We start from the raw sequence: 23,106 nt of genomic DNA on the forward strand, positions 1-23,106 counted from the left end.
TCAATATAATAAAATAAAAATTTTATAATGATAATGCACTAAACTATAAAATATATTTTAAAAATTATCCTATTTCTAATTTTATAAATGATTTTCTTTTACATTAATTTAATTATGCAACCTGATTATGTAAATTAATATTATTTTAAATTATAAAAAATATAATATGGACAAATCAAACTTAACAAAATTTAATAAATTTAATTCAATGAGCTAATTTACATTTTTTTAATTTATTTTAATTTTTAAATATATTCAACTATTTATATTTTTAAAACTTATTATATCATTTTTTATTATATTACATTTAAATTTATAATTATGTTATTATTATATATAACACATAATTTTCATAAAAATATGATTCAATAAATTTAAATTAATAAATAATTTTATGTATATAATTAATTAAAATAATATTAAAATTAATATTTAATTTAAATAGTTAAACATAATATTTATAGTATTATGTCTTATATAAAAAATTGTATAAAAAAATAAATTATATATATATATATATATATATATATATATATATATATATATAACTGAAACAATAACGTGAAAAAAATTAGTATATAAAATAGGCACTCCATTTTCACTAATCCAATAACATGAATTATTACAAACATCATATATTTAGAATGTTTCTAAATTCCACAAAATTCAAGGTTAAAGGTTTGTCATTTTCACGTTTACTTTATTCCTGAGTTCAAGCTCAATTTTTTTTTGAAAATTTTTTAGGTTAAAAAAATTATATATATTAAATTTCTCACACTATAATAAGAAATATTATACTATTCATCCCCAATGTAAATCCATCTTTTTAAAATGCCTTTACAAGTGAAATAATATGACTAATTTTGATCTAAATTATAATGAATAAGAATTTTTTAGAACTTTTAATAATACTTCTGAATTATTTATAGTTCAACTAACATGATGTTGGCTAGTTCTAAGTTTAGAATTGACGAGTCATTCAGCCCACAAGGAAGCAACAATTGAAGTAACCTTTGAAGAAAACAAATACAATTGAAAATATTTTATTAAAACAAGTTGTAATTATATATTGGTTTACTTGAATTTTTTTTTAAGAAGCAAGAGATTTATTAATAGGATTGAAATATAAAATTATAAAGGGGAAAATCCACCATTAGAAGACCTCAGACCAATAGGTTCAACCCCATACACTCGCCTATAAACTAACTTCTAATGGTGATGAAAAAATTCATAAAAAAAAAAGGATACTAAACCATTCCAGCAAAGACAATGCACCAAAATCCAGGACACAAGAAACAGAACAGCAAAATGTAGGGGATACAACATCAAAGCCAAAACAAAAAAACACAGCAATATACACAAAAACTAAAAGAAAGCTACAAAATCCTCAGAATGAACCAGCCCTTGTTTAGCTAGAGAATCAGCCAATGAATTCGCTTCCCTCAGTACATGAAGAAATTCAACATTAGGCAACACCAACAGACTAGAAGCTAGAGAGTTAACAGCGCTTGACAATTGCCAAGGTGAATCATTTAGGTTATTGACCCAAGACAAAGCCACATGAGACTTAAGACTCCACAATGATGCGATCGATATTACAGCAAAGATGACGCGAAGATAGAAGAAACTCCAAGGCTTTGCATGTTGCTCTAAATTCTGCACCATTTGAGTCATCTATACCTGTAAAGTAAGAGAAAATGCAGAGAAATTGACCCATTATCCCTAAGCATTCCACCACGTATTACTAGGATTCCCTTGAGCTGAACCGTTAACATTCCACTCTATATAGGATGGAGGAGGGCTTAAACATAATATTGATGGTCTGATGTGATGTGGATAAGACCAAGTCCCAATGGATTGTGATGAGACTAATAAATCAGTAGCAGACGAAAAAGAATAAGAGAGCAAAGATTCTCAAATGACCATTCTTTTTTGTTAAAGATACTATCATTTCTACTATGCCACATAGATCAATCAGTGACATAAAACAAGCAAACCCAAACTTTAGTATGAAATTCCCCTCGTGAAAGGTTTTTCCATTCAGCAAATAATATAGCTACAGAGTTTGGTAGGCAGAGAGAGACGCCCCATGCACCAATTGAGGATCCAAGACCATATCTTCCACGAAAAATTACAGAGGAGAAATAAATGAGGAACTATTTCATCATATTCATCACATCTTGGGCAAACATTAAGGTCAGAACTTATATCAAATTGATGGAAAACAACCAGCCCCTTGTGCAGATTCTATCGTCTTGACAAGCGAGCCACTTCAATGGACACTTGAATTTGTATAAAGAATATGGAAATAGAGACTTCAATAATCCTTCTTTTATTCGCTATTTAGGAAAATATTCACAATTATTTGAAAAAAAAAAAGAAATTTTCATATTATAAAAGTCTATGGAGCTGTTATTAAAAACATATACCTTTTAAATAGATTTTTATTATTTGATTATTTTTATAAAATAATAATTATTATTTTTATTATTTTTGAGATAAAGACTCAGTTGAGTTGAGTTGAGTTGAGTAGATCTGCGGGGAAGACCGACCTAAAATTGTGTTGGAATGGGTCCAAATTGGTTAGCTTTAATTGGATTTGGAGGATAGACCCTTGCCTTATACAATAAAAGGCTCATAATAATAAGCAAGTGTTGGAAGTAGAGTCCAGTTGGTTTTTACGCTAAATACACAATTAAGCCCCTTCATATTTTATTTTGTTCAACTGAATACATAACTTTTATTTTATGTTCAATACATAACTTTTATTTTATGTTCAATGAAACCTTTGAGCAATAAAATAATATAACAATTAATTACTGGACAAAAATAATTTTTGCAATTTTAATAAAATGTTATGAAAAATAAACCTTAGAAAAGCGCAAACGATATGAAAAATAAAAGAAAAATGAATGGGGAAGGGGAAGTAAATCAATCAGTAGAACCACAGGGAGTTTGGAGAAACCCTTCAAAGGGGAGTAAGAGATTGAATATGCCACCAAGGCTCGACCTGCGAAGCTTTTCAACAAAACATTAGCAGGAATTGTGAGGAGATTGAGATCTTCGAGGATGAGGCATCTGTTGCGACTAGGCTGGGATGACTTGCAAAGAAGTTGCATGGAGAAATCAATACGAAAACGGTTTGGTTTCTCTTCTTTTTAGGCTTTTTGATAAAATTTGATAAAATTAGTATTCTCAAATTTAGGGGAAAATTTTGATTAAATTTCACCTATCATCCCTTAACTTTAAGAATTATTTCATTAATATTTTTGAATTTTAATTTGCATCAGAAAAATACATAAACTTCAATTTAATATTATTCAAAGTCCTGCATGCCATTTTCCGACTTCCAACCAAATGCTGACATGGACATGCCTACATGAAATAAAAAATAAATAAATAAAAGTCTCTTTCCACCATGTGGCATTTTAATAATTAAAAAAATATTTTTTTCTCTTTCCTGCCCTTTCTCTTTTCTCTTTTTGACATCAAACCTTCATTTTCTCTTCCCTAATGGCCGAATCCCTTTTCTTTTCTTTTCAACCGAATCCCTTTTCTTTTCTTTTCAATATCATCCCATCCATGACTCCATGCCACCTTAAATCTCCTAAAATCTCATCCTTGACAGGCGTCGACTCCTTTGCCTTTAGCCACACTCTCCTCTATCCTCACAAATCCAGCTCTCCCATTTTCAGATTCCCTCACGTCATTCTCTACTCTGCCTATAACTCGCCTTTTCACTCCTTCCTTATAACCTTAGTCATTCTTCACCAATGCTTTGCATTCTTTCATGCCTTTTCATAGCCTTCATTTTGCTTAATATCTTGAAGCGTTTCAAATCCTCGCGCTCACAGATTGTGCTTTGCCTGTTGTGAAGGAAGGTTCTTGAATCTTCACATCCACAGAATCAGCCTCTCTCACCTCTGTTTCTCAAAGTCTCATACTTGTTCTTCCTCTCACTAGTCGCCCTCCCTCTGCCTTTCTTTTAGTTCTTTAGTAATTGAATTTTGTGTTCATCTGAGTTGAAATTTAGTTAATTGATTTATATTCTAATCAATTTTGTTAATTGGACTGAAATTCAGCCTCCCTCCACCTTTCTCATCTCATTCTCTAGCTCTTCATCTCACTTAGAACTCATGCAGTTCAATTCTTCATTGGTTGATATTTTGTCTCATCTTTTTCACTTGGTTTGTTATCTGCATGAAATTTGTTAATTGGTTTTTGTGGGATTGAAATAATTTTGTTAATTTAGGTTTGTTCTGTGGGATGGATTAAATTTGTTGGCATGGATTGATTAATTTTGTTAAATTTGATTGTGATTGATATTGTTACATATTGTAATGAATGATGATTTATATTGCATCTAGGTTAAATCTTTTTTTTTTTTAATTTTTATTTCTGTATGCAAATGGGTTTGCTTGAAACACGTGTGATTTTGTTTTGTTGTTGATTTGGTTAATATGATGGAATGATTCTAGGTTTTGGGTGTTGCATAAAGGGATAGCAAGGTTTGAGAGAAAAGAGGTGTAGGACAGATTTTTTTTTAATTATTATTATTAAAATGCCATGTGGCTGAGAGAGAATCTTTTTTATTTTTTTTATTTCACATAGGCATGTCCATGACGGTAGCTGCCATCGAAAAGTAACATGAGAGACTTGGGATTGTATTAAATTAAAATTTGAGTATTTTTGCGATACAAATTGAAATTTAAAGACATTACTGAAGCAACCCTCAAAATTAAAGGACGGTGAGTGAAATTTAGCCGAAAAATTTTTAGAGACATTAATAAAATTAGTCACTAAAATTATAATTTTTAATAAATTTAAATATAAAAATTACTGAAATTTTATTTTATTTTTTATAAAATTGCTTATCATATCAATTTAATAAAAAAAAAATTTTAAATGAAGAGGGCCAGGGCCCCTCACTATGGACGTGAATCCGCCCCGCGTAAGCTAAATGGTTCAGATAATAATTAATATATATAATTATAATTTTTTATCATAAAAATAATTAATTTTAAATAAAAAAACTCTAACTCAAAATATCTACACTTTAAAAATATTAAAAAAAAAAAAGAAAGATAATATCAAATTAGCCTGATTGAGCGCACGGACCAGACTTTGTTGCCATCCCTATTAGAGGCTTGAGTTAACTCATAATTTCTGGGTCTTTTACATTTGTTGCTTTTTGGAAATAATTAACATTATTGGGATCTTTTATGATTACTTATTGTATTTTAAGTCTTAATTATTTTTTTTTATCAGTGCCCAAGAAAACCTATAACAAATTATAAAAGCTGGATGTACGGGTGTATACTGGTTAGACAGCCATATGTCTATCCAAAGATACGCCCTGTCGTGCACGAGGCCACCGTCGCACGAGACTACCACAGCTTGTAAAGCCGTAAATAAAGTAGGCATATAGATCAGAGAACAATCATACCGCATATATATTGTCAGTTCATGATTTTCTCGGTAGGCAGTACTGCTATCTGTAGTCCCTAATTGGTATACCAATTTATCCAACTAAATAAATAAGTCTAGGTATACTATGGGCAATTAAATATTTTTAATTAATTTAGCACTATTCACTATTACTATTTTCTAGTACTGTTCATTGGTACCATAAATTTCATATTAATAGGACATTAGTCCTAATTTACATATTCATATCATTTTTAATATTAAATTTTCCTTATGAGTATTTTAATTATCCTATATAGCATTTTTCCCATGAACCTTTCTTTAGGCTCATGTTAATGTGTTATCTTTATCTAGGAATTTGACTAGGTTGGGATGTCTATTTAGTCACAATTCCTTCATAACAATTGCTCCTCTATGTTTAAACTTGAATTTCAGTTTTTGAATCACTGAGTTTGGGGTTATAGAACTCAAGTTATGGTCAAAATACCAAAGGAATAATATTTTGGGACATTTTCTGGGTTGGCAGTTTCAGTGACCCAAATTGTGCTAACAATTTGAATTTGTTAAAGGCAAAATGGGTTAAGTGGTCTTCATGAAAAGTATATCCCTATGTCTAAACTTTCCATGGGCAAAATTTTAGGTCATTTGGACCAGTATAGAGAGAGTTATGACCAAATGAACACGCACTGTTCATTTGGTCATTTCTGGGTTGGCAGTTTCACTGACCCAACTTGTGCTAACAATTTGAATTTGTTAAAGGCAAAACTGGGTTAAGTGGTCTTCATAAAAAGTGTAGCCCTATGTCTAAACTTTCCATGGGTAAAATTTTAGGTCATTTGGACCAGTATAGAGAGAGTTATGACCAAATGAACACGCACTGTTCATTTGGTCATTTTCTGGGTTGGGTGCAGGGAAATCCTAATTTGGGCAGTATTTAGCTCAAGTTTTAGACAGAATTTGGGCATGGTTTCTTCATGGAAAATGGGCTATTTTGGGTCTAGTTTCACCTCTAATTGGCCTCATACCAATTGGGGTCACACAATTTTATTTATGGCCTAAAATGTACATTGCCCTCAACAAACACAACCTGTAGAAAATTAAGACTTCCAAAACTCAATCTCCTCCAACTTCCTTACTTCAATTTGCATGCAATACACTTCTATAAGCAACAATCTCATCCCAATAGGTCAATTTCAACATTTTACACAAAGTCCTCAACATTTACACAAACCCTAGTTTTCAAAGTTTCAAATTTACACAAACACTATACAATCAAACACCCAAACATTTCAACTAATTACACATTCTCATGGAACCATTTTTCATCACTTAAAAGCAATAAACTTCAAGTTTCATGGCTGCCAAAAATTCAAGGGTTCTTTCCTCTAGATTTTCTTTTTTTTTTAATGGTATTTATGCTTAGCTAAACATGCTTTTCATGTTTAATAAAGAGAAGAAGAGGGATTAGTGCACTAACCTCTTGTGACCCACTTCAAACTTTAATCTTTCTTCTTCTTATGGGTATCTAAAGCTTCCTTATTGTGTGGGCTAAATTTTTTGTGAATGGGTCTATGGGTTTTGGGGAGGAGAAAGCTTGGAAAATTAAGCTTTAAGAAGAACAAAAATGGAGGGAGAGAGCTCCCATGGTGGACGGTTTCCAAGAGAGGGAGAGAGAGAGAAGAGGGAAGAAGAAGATGGAAGCTTGGGGTTGGTGGGCTTTGTCTTCTTGTGTCTATTTATATACATTTTTTCTTTCTTTTCTTTTCTTTTCCTTTCTTTTCTTTTCTTTTCTTTTCTCTTCTCATTTTCCTAATCTATTTCATAAATTTTAATTAATGTTAATTATTTTATTCTCAATTTTTTTTTATTTTGACATTTAGGTCAAAATTCACCTTTGGGGGTGAAATAACCAAAATGCCCTTAGTAGTGCATATTGGGTTATTTTTATTATTTTTGTATCAATTTATAAATTCTCTAAACTTTAATTTATTTTTTTCTCTATATTTTTCCTATATTTTCTTAACATTTATCTCTTCAATTTATGCCTCCTCACTATAGTCTAGGTGTAGTTCCAGACATTTTGACTGTTCGAACAGACATTAGTCGTCGGAACAGTAAAATGTACAGACTACCTACGGTGAGGACGTTACATAAATAATAAAAATTAGAATTAATATATTCAACTAAGAAGAATTACTATTTTGTACATTTATTACTATGGATGCCTTCATTCCTTGGCCAGGGCAAAGAAGGGTTTTGATTTAATTTATAAATCAATTAAATTTATTTATAAACAAAAAATTTTAAGTAGAGTAATATTTGATTTGATTTTAAAATTTTAAAAATTACTTAAAATAAATAAAAAAAAACTTATAAATTAGGTATCCTTTGTCTTTTACTCTAAAATTATTATTTAATTAAATAAAATTTATATTATTTTAATAATTTTTAAAATATCAACACTGCACTCATTTTAAAGTTAAACTAAACACTCTTATTAAAAGAATAACTTATAAATAAAAAGAAAAAAATTTAAGATTATTCAACATAAGACTATTATGCAAACAAAACTTTTATTATATAAAAAAAAAATATAAAAACATTAAATATTTTTTTCACTCATAACAAGCCACTCAACCTTGAACTCACAATCGTAACTCAAATACACCCAACTTAGAAGAGAAGGAAAACAATGGATATCTCACTAAAGAGATAGCCGATCTTCCCAATAATCTTCACCAATACCTTACAGAGCTGGCTCAAATGCCATTATTTCCAACAACAAACTCTTTCAACAACTCATAACATTTCACAAGTTTTTATAGTGGCCAACGAAGTATTAATTGGCCTTGTTGTTGCTTATTGCTTGAGAAGCTTAGTTACTACGATTGGACTTAAACATACATCCAATCCAATGTTATTAATTAATTACTGATGATTCCATAACGGAGAATAGAGGATTGAAGGAATCTCCACAATCAACAAATTGGTAGTTCACTGTAAGATGACCTCGTTCATATCCTTTCCCATCTGTGTCCAGTTGACGGAAAACATTCACGTCCAAATCTAGTCCTCCATTACTACACTGATCCACAATCCTTACTGTCGTTTTAGCTCCAGTCCCTGTATTTGTCACCTACATATAGAATTAGATCCATATTAACATTGCGAAATTAAGGTTAATTAAGCTAATTATTCGGAGGAGACAAAAGGTGAGAAAACCATTATGATTCTCTTACACTCAAGCACTTTCCACAGGAGGGTTGGCCGTGTGCTCCGACGGGACCGCAGAATGCAGTCCAGCCATACTTGCTCCGCCATGAATATGGCTTGTTAGCATCCCATGTAGAGCAATATGCACTTGCGGCATTCAAGTCCCATCCATGATCCTGTGAATTATACAAATGGTACGTCGCAAGAACGTTGGAAGCACTTCCACCACCAACACCTTCGCCGCTGTCTTTGCAATTGCTTTGGCAGTTATGATCAGGTGAACAATATTCATCAGTGGAGCCACACCACCCCCACTGGCTACAACATAGGTTATTGGGGCAGAGCTTGCCACCTGCTTGCCGACCACATTGCTCAGCAATTGCAATACCTGTTAAACATAATAAAACAACTATAAATATATTCAAAACTCTTCCCATTTCTTCCCAATTCTTGATTTTCTTGTATGCAAATGATGTGATGATGAGCTAAGTTCACTTGGCTTTATTTATAGCAGAGAGACTTGATCATGTAATTACCATAATACCCTGATGGATTAAAGATGATTAGGACAAGGAGGAAGTGAAAGTGGACTGAATGGTGGTGAGATTTGGAGCGTTGACGAGATTGGAAAGTAGATCGTGTGATAGCTGATTAGGGTGGAAAGTTTCAAAGGGATGATGTGAAGCGGCTTCATGGGTGTGCTTTGAATCGAGTCGTTGTTCGAAGATGAACACTGACACATTAGGTGGCTCCCACTCCATCCCCAATATAGAGCATAGGACCAGGTTTTATTTATTTTTCACCCTTCATTTATTTTTCTCATTTCTGTTATTTTAGACATTAATTTCCTTAGAATGCATTAAGCATTTAAACATCCAATTAACGCAAGGGTTAACTCGATCTTATCTCTATCTTATCATCAAGATATAAAATTTATTTCCTTCAAAAAAAAAAGATATAAAATTTATATTAAATTATATAACAAGATTTTTCTCATTTATAAAATATAAATTATTTTCACTGAGTCGATAAATTTGACTTAATATATTATGTAAAAGTAACACGACTTTAAAGAAAAATAACAAATTCTTCTTATTCATTTCCTCACTCTCAGAAAATTTAAAAAATAAAAATTGTCATTTGACTTCATATATGTTTCCATGGTGATTTCCAGTGGCAGGCAACAACCAAGAGGGCTAAATAAAAACTCATTAGAAATACCCTCTTGCCTCAACCATCATGGAATCAGTGCAAATCCAGAAACCTGCTTAGGATATCAGCCTCCAGGAACAACACCAGTCCAGACTTTAGGAGGCGGGGGAGTTGAAAATTGGGCTAATTGATTGGCTAAAATTCTGTTTGTTTGTGTCGTGGAAAATATTTTTTTTTTTCACATTTTTTGTGTTTGGAATATTAAAAAAATAATTAACAAAAAATATTTTAGTCAAAGAGAAATTAAATTATTTTTAAGAAAAATGACTTTCTTTTTTAAGAGAGAACTTAAAAGAGCAAATCATTTTCTCAATTTTGATAATTTTATTAAAATATAAAAATATTATTCATATATAATATGAACACGTACCATTAATTAATGTTAAAATTAAATAATAAAAAATATTTTTATGAAAATTATTTAAAAAAAAATAATTTTCATGAAAAATATTTTTTATATACAAATTATTCTTTGTGAAATAAACAGAGGCAAAATATGTGAAAATATTTTTAAAAAAATTAGTTGGATATTTATTTAATTGGGTTGACATGAAAATTATTTTGAAAAATAATAAAGAAAATATTAATCTATTATATTTGACACATAAACTAAATAATATATATATATATATATATATATATATATATATATATATATATATATATATATATATATATATATATATATATATATATATATATATATATATTTCTTACACTTAAGCACTTGCCGCAAGCTGCTTGTCCTTGAGGTCCGGCCGGTCCACAGAAGGCCGTCCATCCGTACTTCTGGCGTCATTCGAGAGGCTTGCTTGCATCCCATGTTGCGCAGTAAGCACTTACAGCATTCAAGTCCCATCCATTTTGTTCGGGATTGTAGAAATGATAGGTTGCTCTCACATTGGAAGCACTCTGGGAATTGGCTTTAGCTATGAGAAAGACTAGGAAAGCCATGAACAAGGTTACACTTACCTTCCTCATGGTTATGTGTTTTGGTTTTGTGAAGAACATTGGTGCAAGAATGGTTGAATTTATGGGAAAATGTCGGTTGGAAACTTGGAAAATTATGGCATTTGAACTTAGATTGGAAATTTTGGTAGAATAATTACTCAAATTGAGTATACTAATGCTATTGATAGCTTAATATATGCTATGTATTGCACTACACCTGATATTGCTTTCGCAGTATTTAAATTACCAAGTTATACTAGTAATATTAGTATGAAATACTAGAAAGAAATTTCAAGGATTTTTGGATATTAAAAAAAAAAGAATTATAAACTATAGATTATTCTGTGATAAATTTCCAAATGTGCTAAAACCATATAAAGAGTTGTATTCATGCAAAGAGTTGTGTCTCTTGGCCAAAAGATGTAACTAAGTAAAAAGATGCAATTCTTCTTAATAGTTACATGTATGAAGAGATGAATTTATTGGCCAAAAGGTTTATACATTTTGAGTAGTAAATATAAGAGCCTTATAAGTCATTTGTAAGAAGTGACAAAAGGACAAATGAGTATGCATTTGTGTGTATGTGCTAAACTTTGGAGTAATTTATTTCTACAAATAAGGTACAAATCTAGACTATGAATTATTTATGTAGTTCATGTTATAAACATATGATTATATGGTTGACTAGTGAAACAAATATGGTGGAGATCCTAGGGTTATATAAATGCCAATTGGATAAGTAGTACTAAGGATAATAAATCAACCTTTGGTTGGGTGTCCACTTTAGGTGGAGGTTTTGTTTCTTGGGCATCAAAGAAACAAACTTGTATAACTCATTCTACGGTAGAATCCGAATTTATAATTTTGGCGAATGTTGGTAAAGAAGTAGAATAGCTGAGAAACTTGTTATTCGATATTAAGTTATAGCCACAACCTGTGCCGTCTATTTCTTTATATTCTGATAGTCAAATCATGATGGTTAAAGCTTATAATAAAATATACAATTGAAAGTATATATATAAGCTTAAGACATGAAAATGTAAGACAATTAGTCTCTAATGGTGTTATTACCATGTTCATGTTAAATCCTATAATAATCTAGCAAATCCTTTAATAAAAGGGCTCTCGAGAGTTATGATCATAAGTACATGTGCTGATTAGGATTTAGAATATTCCATTAAATTTACTAATGATAGGAACCCTAATTTATAGTAGTATTACTAAATAAAGTTTAAAGGGTAACAACAAGTCATTAGTAAATGTTGTAATTAAAGTACTTAATGTACTAAGTTAATGGAATGAGGATAAGTATTTATATTCTTAATGAAGTTTAAAATTATTACAAAGGAAACTTCACCTATATGAACATAGGAAGTGGTGCCGCTTCAACAAAAGTGAGAATAACTTTTGTAAATGTTCATGAAAACAGGAGGTAGCACAAGGCCATATTCGGGCTAAAATTTTGATGAACTTTTTAAGTCGAACTAATTAATTCGTGTGTGTAGTATTTCCGGTTCTATTTAATAGGAATCTAGGTTTAAGATAAGGCCACCATGATTTCTTTAGAACTTTGAAATACTTACACTAAGGAAAAGTTTAAATCGAAAGATATTTTTCATTATGCATGAAACAATGGGATCTAACAATACAAGCTAAGTGGGGGATTGTTATAAATAGCTTATATGTTAGACAGTATAGAGAGAAAGAATTCCTATATTGTTAAAATATAAGGGAATGACAAGAGTGAAATATGTATAGAATTATATATATATAATTCAATATATATTATTCTATTATGGCACTTAGCACGTATATGTGTGAAATAAAATAATTATCATATTGTAATTTTCATAAATAAATTACGAACAGATGTGTTTATTAATAAGTAGATGTGTCTGTTAATAGACAGACATGTCAATTCTATACAAACAGTCACAACTGTTTGTATAGGTGTCTGTTAATAAACAGACATGTCTATTCTATACAAAAAGTTATAACTATTTATATAGGTGTCTGTTAATAAACAGATATGTCTATACAAATAGTCACAACTATTTGTATAGGTGTCTTTTAATAAACAGACATGTCTATTACACAAACAGTTATATCTATTAGAGATAAACAGATGTGTCTATCTAGAAAATGTGCCATGACTTTTCATTCTTTATAAATATGGATGAGTTTTTCAATCCAGAAATATACTACTTCTGCTTCTTCTTCTTTTCTTTTAGTCTCTCTAAATTCGGTTCGTATAAAGAGTTCTTAAGGGAAATCTTCAGGAGTTGTTGTCTGCAGATTTCAGGCTTTGTTGTATCCTGGAGGTATATTGTCATAACCTCGCAGCAATCTAGTGGGGGCAATTAATACCTTAAAGATAGTGATTCATCACGCCTCAAAGTCTATTCTACACTCACTGCCTCAACATTGATGAGATTGGAAAATAGATCGTGTGGTGGCTGGTTAGGGTGGAAATATTCAAAGGGATGATGTGAGGCGGCTACCTGTGTGTGCTTTGGGTTGAGTCGTTGTTCGAAGATGAACACGACACATGAGAGGTGGCTTCCACTCCATCCCTAATAAAGAGGATAAGGCCAAATTTTATTTATTTTTCACACTTTCATTTATTTTTCTCAATTCTTTTATTTTAGACATGAATTTCCTTAGCCATTAAGCATTTAAACATCCAATTAAGGGTTAACCAGATTTACTTTTATCTTATTATCAAGTTCAAAATTTGATAATATTAAATCATAACAATATATTTTCTCATTTATAAAATATAAATCGTTTTTAATGAATTGAGAATTATTTGACTAAAAATTTAAAAAAATACGGTCAAATTTGAGCCAAAATGGGTCAATAGCTGCCATTTTAGAGTAGAAATGACTGTTCAATTATTAGGATATGTTTGGATGAGTATTTTGGTGTTGGTTCCGATGGCTTGTGCCTTGTGATAGTGTAGCACATCAATGGTCCATGTCCATATAGTTGAATTAGCATCTATTTACGAATATTTTTAAATTATTTATTTTAAATATATTAAATCTATAAAAAAAATACAGCTTTGATAGTTACTTAAAAACAAAAATTTAATTTTACTGTATGAAGATTAACAAAAAAATATTTTAATTGCAAATAAAAAACTTATTCAATATAAAGTTAATTAAAAGAGGAAAATATCACATAAAATCCTTTTTTTTGGCGCTATTATCATTTATAAATGAAATTTTATTTTCTTATTTCATTCTTATTTTTCATCATTGCTCTGATTTATTATTCTCTCATATAATATGAATTGCTCTCTAACTTAAGAATCAGAGTGACAGCTACCAAACTATCAATTATTTTTTCATCTTTCTTTTCACTTGTGAGCTATTTGACAATTACCAATAAGTATTTTCATCGATTATTGCTTCCTTTTTCATTCTTTTTACATTTTTTTATATTTATTTTATATTTTTTTAATAATTTTCAAATCTGTAATATTTTGTAACATATTTATATTTATTCTCAGATTGTTTGAATTTTATCTTCTCCTTTCGTGGGATTTATTAACGTTGAGGATTTAGTATTTGCTATACTATAAGGATATATTTTTGATTTTTTTAATATGTAGTTATTAGGTGTTTTAGTTTGTTATTTGGATATAAGTCCAATAATAGAAAATATGAATTTTTTTTATAAAAATATTAAAATTTAATAATTTTGAAATTGAATACAAATGCCGTATAAGGTAAATTATCACCAAATAAGTATTTTCCGTTAAATTACCAATTCAAATGGGCTGTTAACTAGATTAAGTTCTTAAAATCAAAATAATTATTATAATATTTTATATAAATAATTTATTTTTAATTTTTTTATATAAAATTATAATAATACGAAATTATGTACTTCATATTTATATTATATTTTTATTTTTTAAATAAAAAATTAATTAGTCGCTAAAAGAAGGGAGGATTGTACTCGTGATGTTACTGGTTTCAAGAATCTTTGAAGATAAAGAAATCTTACAAATCCCTAGTATTATACCATAGAGATTAAGAAGAGAAATTGTGGATCTTTTTAAAGAGGAGAAGACAATTGCACAAATCCCCAGCATTATGTTGGAAATCTTATAACACACATGCATGAGCCCAAACAATTCCTGCATTTCTCACCTAAAACATCAATTAATCATTAAATTTTTTTCAATGACAAAAATAAATAAACTCAACTAATAAACAAATCATTTACAAAAGACAGCTAGAGAAAGGGGGAAAAAGATATTTAATGGTCTGAAGCAACCTGTAATGGAGCTGGTGTGTTGCCAGGACAGGACAACATAAAATTAACATAGTCTATGAAGAGGATGCCCCCAACAGCAACCACATGGGTCTGGTCCACCTTATCACTTTGTTGATGGACCTTATTCATTTACCATCTCAACCAATCATATAATTTTTTTAATTTTTCGAAATATAAATTTTCAAATTACAAAATGAACAAAAACACTCATCACAACTTTGATTAAATATATAGAAGGTATCGGTGGTTACTAAGCAACCCATTTGACAATATTAAAAAAGAAAGAAGAGCAAGGTTGCATATGATCATATATATATATATATATATAAACATCTCCTATATATTATTACTTGATATTCCTAATAAATCTCCGAATATGTTCCTCGTATATTCATATACGTCATGAGAAAATAAAAATAAAGGAAAAAACACCATGGACACAGACATCCAAACTCCTTGCTTAATTCCCCTTGAGCCGGTCTGCTTTTTCCGTTTGATCACAGTTTCATTCAATGGATTCCATTTCTCGAATCAACAGCAAAACTCCTCTTCAGCTCCTGTTCTTGCACTTCTCCACAGCTCTTGGAGCTGTAAAAATCGATTAATTGAACTCATATTAGCATATTGTTATACAAGCTATGTATTACTACTGATGAAAATTTGATCTGTGGATGAGGCTAACCAAGTCCTATTGCCTCAGACCCCTTCATTATCCTTAATCGTTTGCATGAATCGACAAACATTCTGTGAAGAGAAGGAAAGAAAATTAGTGGTTTAATCAAATGTTTTCAGAACTAATCCAACATGTAAGATTTGAAAAAGAACCTACTCCCATGGTACATCTCCTACAAGCATCCAATCTCCGTCTTTGTCTTCATAAGTTGGAACATACTCAGAACCATTCAACAGGTCTATCAATTGCTCTCGTTCATGAAATCCTTCATTCCTTGAGATCCACAGTTCCCTTCAAAAACATTCAATTCATAATTAATAAGATTGGTTAAATTTTAAATACAAATTTTATAGTCAAATAAGTAAAATTATATATTTTATTACCAATGGTAAAGGAGCTGAACATTTTGCCTAAGGCATCAGAGAGTTCTAGGTAGCTCTTGTACAATTTCATTCATTCATATTACAAGAGTTGCTGAAGGAGTGCATAATCAACACTTGATCTTGAATTCCTTCCACTGGTCCCACCAATACTCTTGACCTCCTTGATCTTCTTGCAATCCAATTACATAGGAACCCTTGGCATAGCAAGGCGAATTTACAAGAACCAAATAAATGAAATTTTAACTCAAAAATATTACAACCTTTATGATACATGCTACTAAAATTAAATTAATTAATTTACTACCCAAGGAAACATAAAAGAAATAAATCCAATCACATTGGTCTTTTATTGTCCATGATCATCCATCATGCATATCACCATTTAACAATTAAATAAAACATATACACTAAAATTAAATTGAATATCTCATATTCAACTTAAAAATCCAGATTTGAATCTCATTCAAATAAATTTAAAAATTCAGATTTTAATCACATTCAAACAAATTTAAAAATTCATATTTAAATCACATTAAAACAAATTTAATTGTGTGATTATAATTCTAATTAAATAATTTAATTAGACATAGGCATAATTATGGACATCAAGCATACAACAATTGCACAATTGAAGACCAATACCATGCGCACCATGGTAGTGCTCAAACCATGCGCACCATAGTGCCCAACCAAGCATGCCGCCACCTATTCTTTGCAACCAGCAATGAATCAATCAACTTTTGATCAAATCACACAATTAAATCAGATATTAAACAATCTAAATGGAAAATATAGTGGCTCTGATACCAATTGAAGGAGCAGAAGCGTGAAAATTATCATATTAGAATATTGAATTCAAAAATTTTCTTCTAGGGTCTCATGCATCATGCAAGATTTAATTTTTTACCTATTGATTTCAATATTCACTTGCATATTAAAACTCTTTTAAGATGTATTTGGATCTATGTTTGTCATTTAAGATTTTAGAATTAACATATTAATTCATTAGAAACCTAGATTAAATCAAGAACATGTGCACTAACCTTTTGATGCATTGTAGTTGTGTTTAGTACCTTTTTGAAGCACCTAGGACCCCAGATGTTGTCCTTCTAGCTTGTCCACACTAAGATCACCAATGGCAGCCCCTTGAATAGCTTCTAAAGCCTTGCCAACCAATTAGAAAATAGGGATTTGCCTTTAGAGAGGTTGTAGATGTATACAGGACACTAGAAACGATTTCTAGCAATTTTGATTCAAGAGAATATTGGCAATTCTCTTTGAATTGATGAGAGATGAAGAAGAAGAGAGCAAGAGAGGCTCAAAGGTGGCGGCACATACGAGAGAATAGCATATTGTTTTTTTATTCTTTCATAACATCACATTATATAATTAGGTCATCACTTAAAACCCTTGCCACATGTCATCTTCTGATTGGCCAGAATTTTAATTGGCTTAATCACATTAAGCCAAGTGTCAAAGCTAGGTTTAATCTTGACTTTGATCATCTTACATGATTGGAAGACAAATGGCAAGCTTATATGGTGCCATGTGTCACCATCTCATGGTGCCACATGTTACCCTGTGAAATGACCAAATTACCCTTGTGTTTCAATTTTGAGTTCTCAACCCAAAATAATTATTTCTCCTCTTCTAATCAATTTATATCAAATATAAATTAATTAATTAATCTCTATTAATTAATTTCTTATGATTAAATTCATATTTAAAAATTTCATATTTAAATACTTTAAATATAAATTTAACTTATACTATACATCCAATAACTTAAATTTGGTTTCAAGCCATGCTAGGGACTTTACAATCTAATTACAAACCAAACCTATTTAATTAATCAATTAAACTTTTTAACTAATTAATTAAATCACATTTAACTTGGTGATTACTTGTGTATGTGTGTGACTAATTAGGCTCATCACTAATTGGCAATGAGATATGATATTAACTCTTAATATCATCAGAACTCTTTCTTACCATAAATGATTTCTCTAAATCATTTTATGCACCTCATAGACCATAGTTAACACCTAACATGCCATGGCCACCCAATTAGTAATAAGGAATACCTTAAATGAACCTTTTATCATATGTTACCATGCACTAGAATATCTCTCTTACAAAATCCCAATTCGAGCTGGAGTCATGGTTTATGTCAAACCACATTTGCTATGAATATTATGTTCTCTTTTAATTCTAATTTTTTACTAAAAAGATTTTCTCATCAGAAACTCTTTTCTGATTAAATCTATCTGTCCTGGCCAGAAACTTGAAACATCAAGAATGATTAAATGAACATAGGATTTTATCCCTATTTACTTAGGGTAACAGATTCCATCTTGATCAACACCTACCTCCATATATAACTAGTAGGAGCCAACACATGCCCATATACCCATGCATAGTACAAGTATGAAAGCAGTATCAAACTCAAACCACCTATATACAAGATAACTGTGCTATCTCAGGTCTAAAGATTATATGCACTGATATGATTCATGACAATGCAATGACAAGAGTAAACTCCATGTGCTTATCATAAATGTCACTGGTTCGGTCTACTTATCATGCATAAATGCCTATCATGTTTGTTATATGGCATGAGACTCACCATTCCATCTTATTTACATCTCATATAAATAACTTGGGAACAAACATGATTACAATATTTCTGGATAAGTCATATCCTTATTGTGAAGTATTCTCGATTGTGAACCAATTTATGATACTTTGTGCTAGAAATACTATCACTCATATTCTTAACAACTTAAGAATAGAATTTCTAACAAAATATCAATGGACCTTTTCTATTACACATAAATATATTATATAAACGAAAAAGTGAAAATGCCTTTTATTAATAAAACATGTACAAGATACATACTAAATGATATGCTCTAGGGCATGCTACTAACACATTCATATGGGCACTACTGCAATCTGTAGTCCCTAATTGGTATACCAATCTATCCAAGCTATATAAATGAGTCTAGGTGTACTTTGGGCAAAATAATGTTATTTAATACTCATAGTTTCATTTATTCATGTCATTTTCATGCTTAACAAGTTATTGTAATTTATTTCATCTCATATGCCAAATCATATTAGGAACCTTTCTCAAGGTCCAGGTTTAGTATCTTAAATTCACCTAATAATTTGGCCAAGATGTGGCCTTTATTTGGCTACACTTCCTTCATGGAAGTTGTTCCTCTATGTCTTGTTTTTGTTTTCTCTTTTGAATCATGTCATTTGAAGTTTTAGAACTCAATTTATGATCAAATAACCATAACTGGTTCATTTTGTAATTCTGGTTCCATAAATAGGCAGATTTTAGAGTTACATTTTACCTAATTAATTGAATATGTTATAGCCAAAATTAGGCCTAGTGTTCTTCACAGAAATTGTTACCCTATGTCTTATGGTCACTCAAATATTTAAATTACAATTTTTCAAGTTTTGTAGAATTAATTATGACCAAATAACTGGCCTAGACTCAAGTACCCTGTGTCTTCAGGGTCAAAGTTCAGGTTAGTAGCTTTGACTCAACTTTTAGGGTCCTTATGTTCATTATTTGAGGACAATGTCTGAAACAAAGTTGGAGCCCTGTTTCTTAGGGTTCCAGATCAGTATGGCTCATCCTAATTAGAGTTTCCTAGTGGAAGATATACTATAAACACTATTCTGGGGTCAAGTGTAATTTGGTCAAACTCCAGATTTTGATGTGTTAATTTCTTCTAACCATTTGACCTAGTTCCTTTGGGTTCTGGGTTTTGGTCAAAAGACCAATATTGTAGACCTATGTCTTATAAAAAATTTTCCATTTGTTTCATTACATTTGAATTTTTATAGCCCAAGTTATGGCAATTTTGCCAAACTGGTCGGGTAGGCTTATGTCTAAAAAATTTTAGGCAGAGTGGTTCTGGTCAGTTTGGTGACCTCACTTAAGCCAGCAATTTCATTTAGTTAGGTGCATTTTCTGGGCTTGTGTTCTTAATGAAAGTTGTAGTCCTATGTCTAAGCTTTCCAATGACACAAAAATCAGGTCTTTTGGACCTGTCTAGAGGAAGTTATGGCCAAATGAATATCTACTGTTCAATTGGTCATTTTTCTGGGTCTAGTATTTGGATATCCGGGTTGGGACAATAAATTGGTCAACTTATGGGCAGAATTTAGGCAGGGTTTCTTCATGAAAAATGGGGTATTTTGGCTCTAGTTTCATCTCCAATTGGCCTCATACCAATTGGAGCCATACAATTTCAGTTATAGACAATTTTTCACACTAGACTCATAAGTCCGAATTTCCTACAAAGAACATACACTACCAATATTCATTCCTCATTACTCCCAAACTACAATTTGTCATTCATTGCACTTCAAATGATCAACAATTCATCTCAATATGCTTAATTTCAAGCCATAATGCAAAAGTACCAAATTAGGTCAAAACCCTAACTCAATATTCCTAACACCATAAAATTCTCATCCAATTTAATTTCTAGCACATAAAACCTCATCACATGTTATCACTAACCATTTTAAAACCATTAAAATCATCAATTTCACACCATTTTCATGGCTTCTAAAAATCAAGTTACTACACACTCCAAGTTTTCTTTTAATTTCTTGAAATTTACACTTGAATTAGCATGCCTAAGCTAGTTAAAGAAGGAAGAGACATGTTTAGGCACTAACCTCTTAATGACCACTTTTTGCTCTTGTAGAAACTTTAAAATCCTTCAATTTCTTGGCAGCCAAAGTCTTGCTAATGGTGTAGGGTAAGTTTTTAATGAAAGGACTTAGGAAAATTATGGTGAGAAAGGGGAAAATTTCAAGCTCAAAAGCTTGAAAAGGGAGAGAGCACCATGACCATGGTGGACGGCAAGAGGAAGAAGGAGGTGAAGAAAATGATTTACTTGGTCAAACTTGTCTTATTTTAACTCCTCTTCTTATCCCTTAATGTGTTTGTTAAGTTCCCATTGGTTAACACTTTATTTATGATGTCATAATTTAATTAGTATTTATATTTTCAATTCTTTCTTTTTCCTTTTCTTTTTCTTCATTTTCCCATACATAATTTCATGATTTTAATTCATTTTATATATTTTAATCTCTCTTATTTTAACTAACATTTAGGTCAAAATTCAACTCTAGGGTTGAAATGACCAAAATGCCCCTTATTGAGGTTATCGGTTTATATTTGTCTGTACTAATTAATTAAATTTTCTTAATTTTTCCTTAGCATTTTTATTGCCTTTTAAACTTCTTAAAGCCTTCAATTTAATCCTATTATTTGTCTCAGAGGGTTTTCCCACGAGTTTGGGATTGACAACTGTCTCTGCAGTCGCTTCCCTGTAAGGTCACCCATCGCTGTGACCCCAACTCGTTTAACCGAGTCGCACTTTGCTTGTTTTATTTTTCCTTGATTTTTCTTAATTTTTATTCAGTCAATTTATGCCTCCTTACTGTAGTTGAAGTTTAGTTCCAGACATTCTGACTGTCCGGACAGACATTAGTCGTCGGAACAGTATAATGTTCGGGCTACCTAAAGTGAGGACGTTACAATTAAATTATAAAATTACTATTAAAAAATAACTATTTAATTAACATAATTATAAAATTATTATTAAAATTTAACTATTTAATTAAATAAAAAATTTGTATTTATATCAATAGATATAAAATTCTATACTATTCAACAACAAATATTTTATTTATTATAAATTTGTAGCTATTTTATTTTAAATATTAGTCATAGATAACTTTTATATTTACACTCTCTATTTTCATGCAATAAAAGGATAATTAACTCTGACTTATAATATGATTTTTTTCTTTCTTCACTATATTTTTATGTGTTTTTTCTGCAATAGGTAAAATATATTTATAAATTTTTAAATTTTTTGAGTTATAATATGTCATAGATATTATTTTTATAAGGGTAGTTGCATGTGAATATGATTGCTAAAATTTTGTTATTATTGCCAATATCAAAAGAAACAAATATCCTTACAAATTCAATGGTATTGATATAGGTTAACATAGATTAATTTTCTTTTTTTTTATATTTAATATTGATGCATTCTAAAATATTTAGAATGATTAATATCATTTTTACATAAAAAAAATTACATTTTACATGTAATTGTATGAGATTTTAATTTTCTTTGATCTATTTAATTTAAATATAGATGAATTATAGTTTGCTAATATCTTTATATGTATGAACATATTTTATTTTTAATTTATTAGTCAATCTTAGCTAGATTATTGATTTTGCCTATAAGATTATAAAAAAAAATAAATTATATTTTTACATATATTTATATGAGAAACTATGCTTCTTTCAATATTAATTTTAAGTTATTGTGGTTTAGATTTTTAAAAGAATAAAAACAAGAGAAAGATACGAAAAGAAAAATAAAGAAAAAAAATATGACTACTTGAGAATATTAACTATATAATTAATATGAATTAATTAAAAATTTAAGATTAAATTTATATTTATATTTATATTTTAATCTACAATTATTTATAACATATATAGTATAATTTATGATTTAAAAAATTAAAATATATTATATATATTTTAAAATTATTTTTATTAAACAATATTACAATATAAAATTTCAAGATATCAATATAATAAAATAAAAATTTTATAATGATAATGCACTAAACTATAAAATATATTTTAAAAATTATCCTATTTCTAATTTTATAAATGATTTTCTTTTACATTAATTTAATTATGCAACCTGATTATGTAAATTAATATTATTTTAAATTATAAAAAATATAATATGGACAAATCAAACTTAACAAAATTTAATAAATTTAATTCAATGAGCTAATTTACATTTTTTTAATTTATTTTAATTTTTAAATATATTCAACTATTTATATTTTTAAAACTTATTATATAATTTTTTATTATATTACATTTAA

General features: G+C 29.7%; 1 protein-coding gene, 1 long non-coding RNA gene and 1 pseudogene across 2 annotated transcripts in view; all 3 read right to left on the reverse strand.

Moving 5' to 3' along the window:
- Positions 1 to 23,106, reverse strand: part of LOC110658836 (uncharacterized) — a 79,667-nt gene that overhangs the window by 35,415 nt on the left and 21,146 nt on the right. The window lies entirely within an intron of this gene.
- Positions 7,984 to 9,311, reverse strand: LOC131179878 (pro-hevein-like). Its single transcript, XM_058146720.1, has 2 exons — positions 8,667 to 9,311; positions 7,984 to 8,563 (listed from the first exon to the last, which is right to left on the reverse strand). Exons 1-2 carry the CDS (start codon positions 9,075 to 9,077, stop codon positions 8,348 to 8,350), a joined length of 627 nt encoding a protein of 208 aa, XP_058002703.1. The 5' UTR covers positions 9,078 to 9,311; the 3' UTR covers positions 7,984 to 8,347.
- LOC131179880 (auxin-responsive protein IAA16-like) lies at positions 15,363 to 16,231 on the reverse strand (annotated as a pseudogene).

The sequence above is a fragment of the Hevea brasiliensis genome, chromosome 5, assembly GCF_030052815.1.
Source record: "Hevea brasiliensis isolate MT/VB/25A 57/8 chromosome 5, ASM3005281v1, whole genome shotgun sequence".
Lineage (NCBI taxonomy): Eukaryota > Viridiplantae > Streptophyta > Magnoliopsida > Malpighiales > Euphorbiaceae > Hevea > Hevea brasiliensis.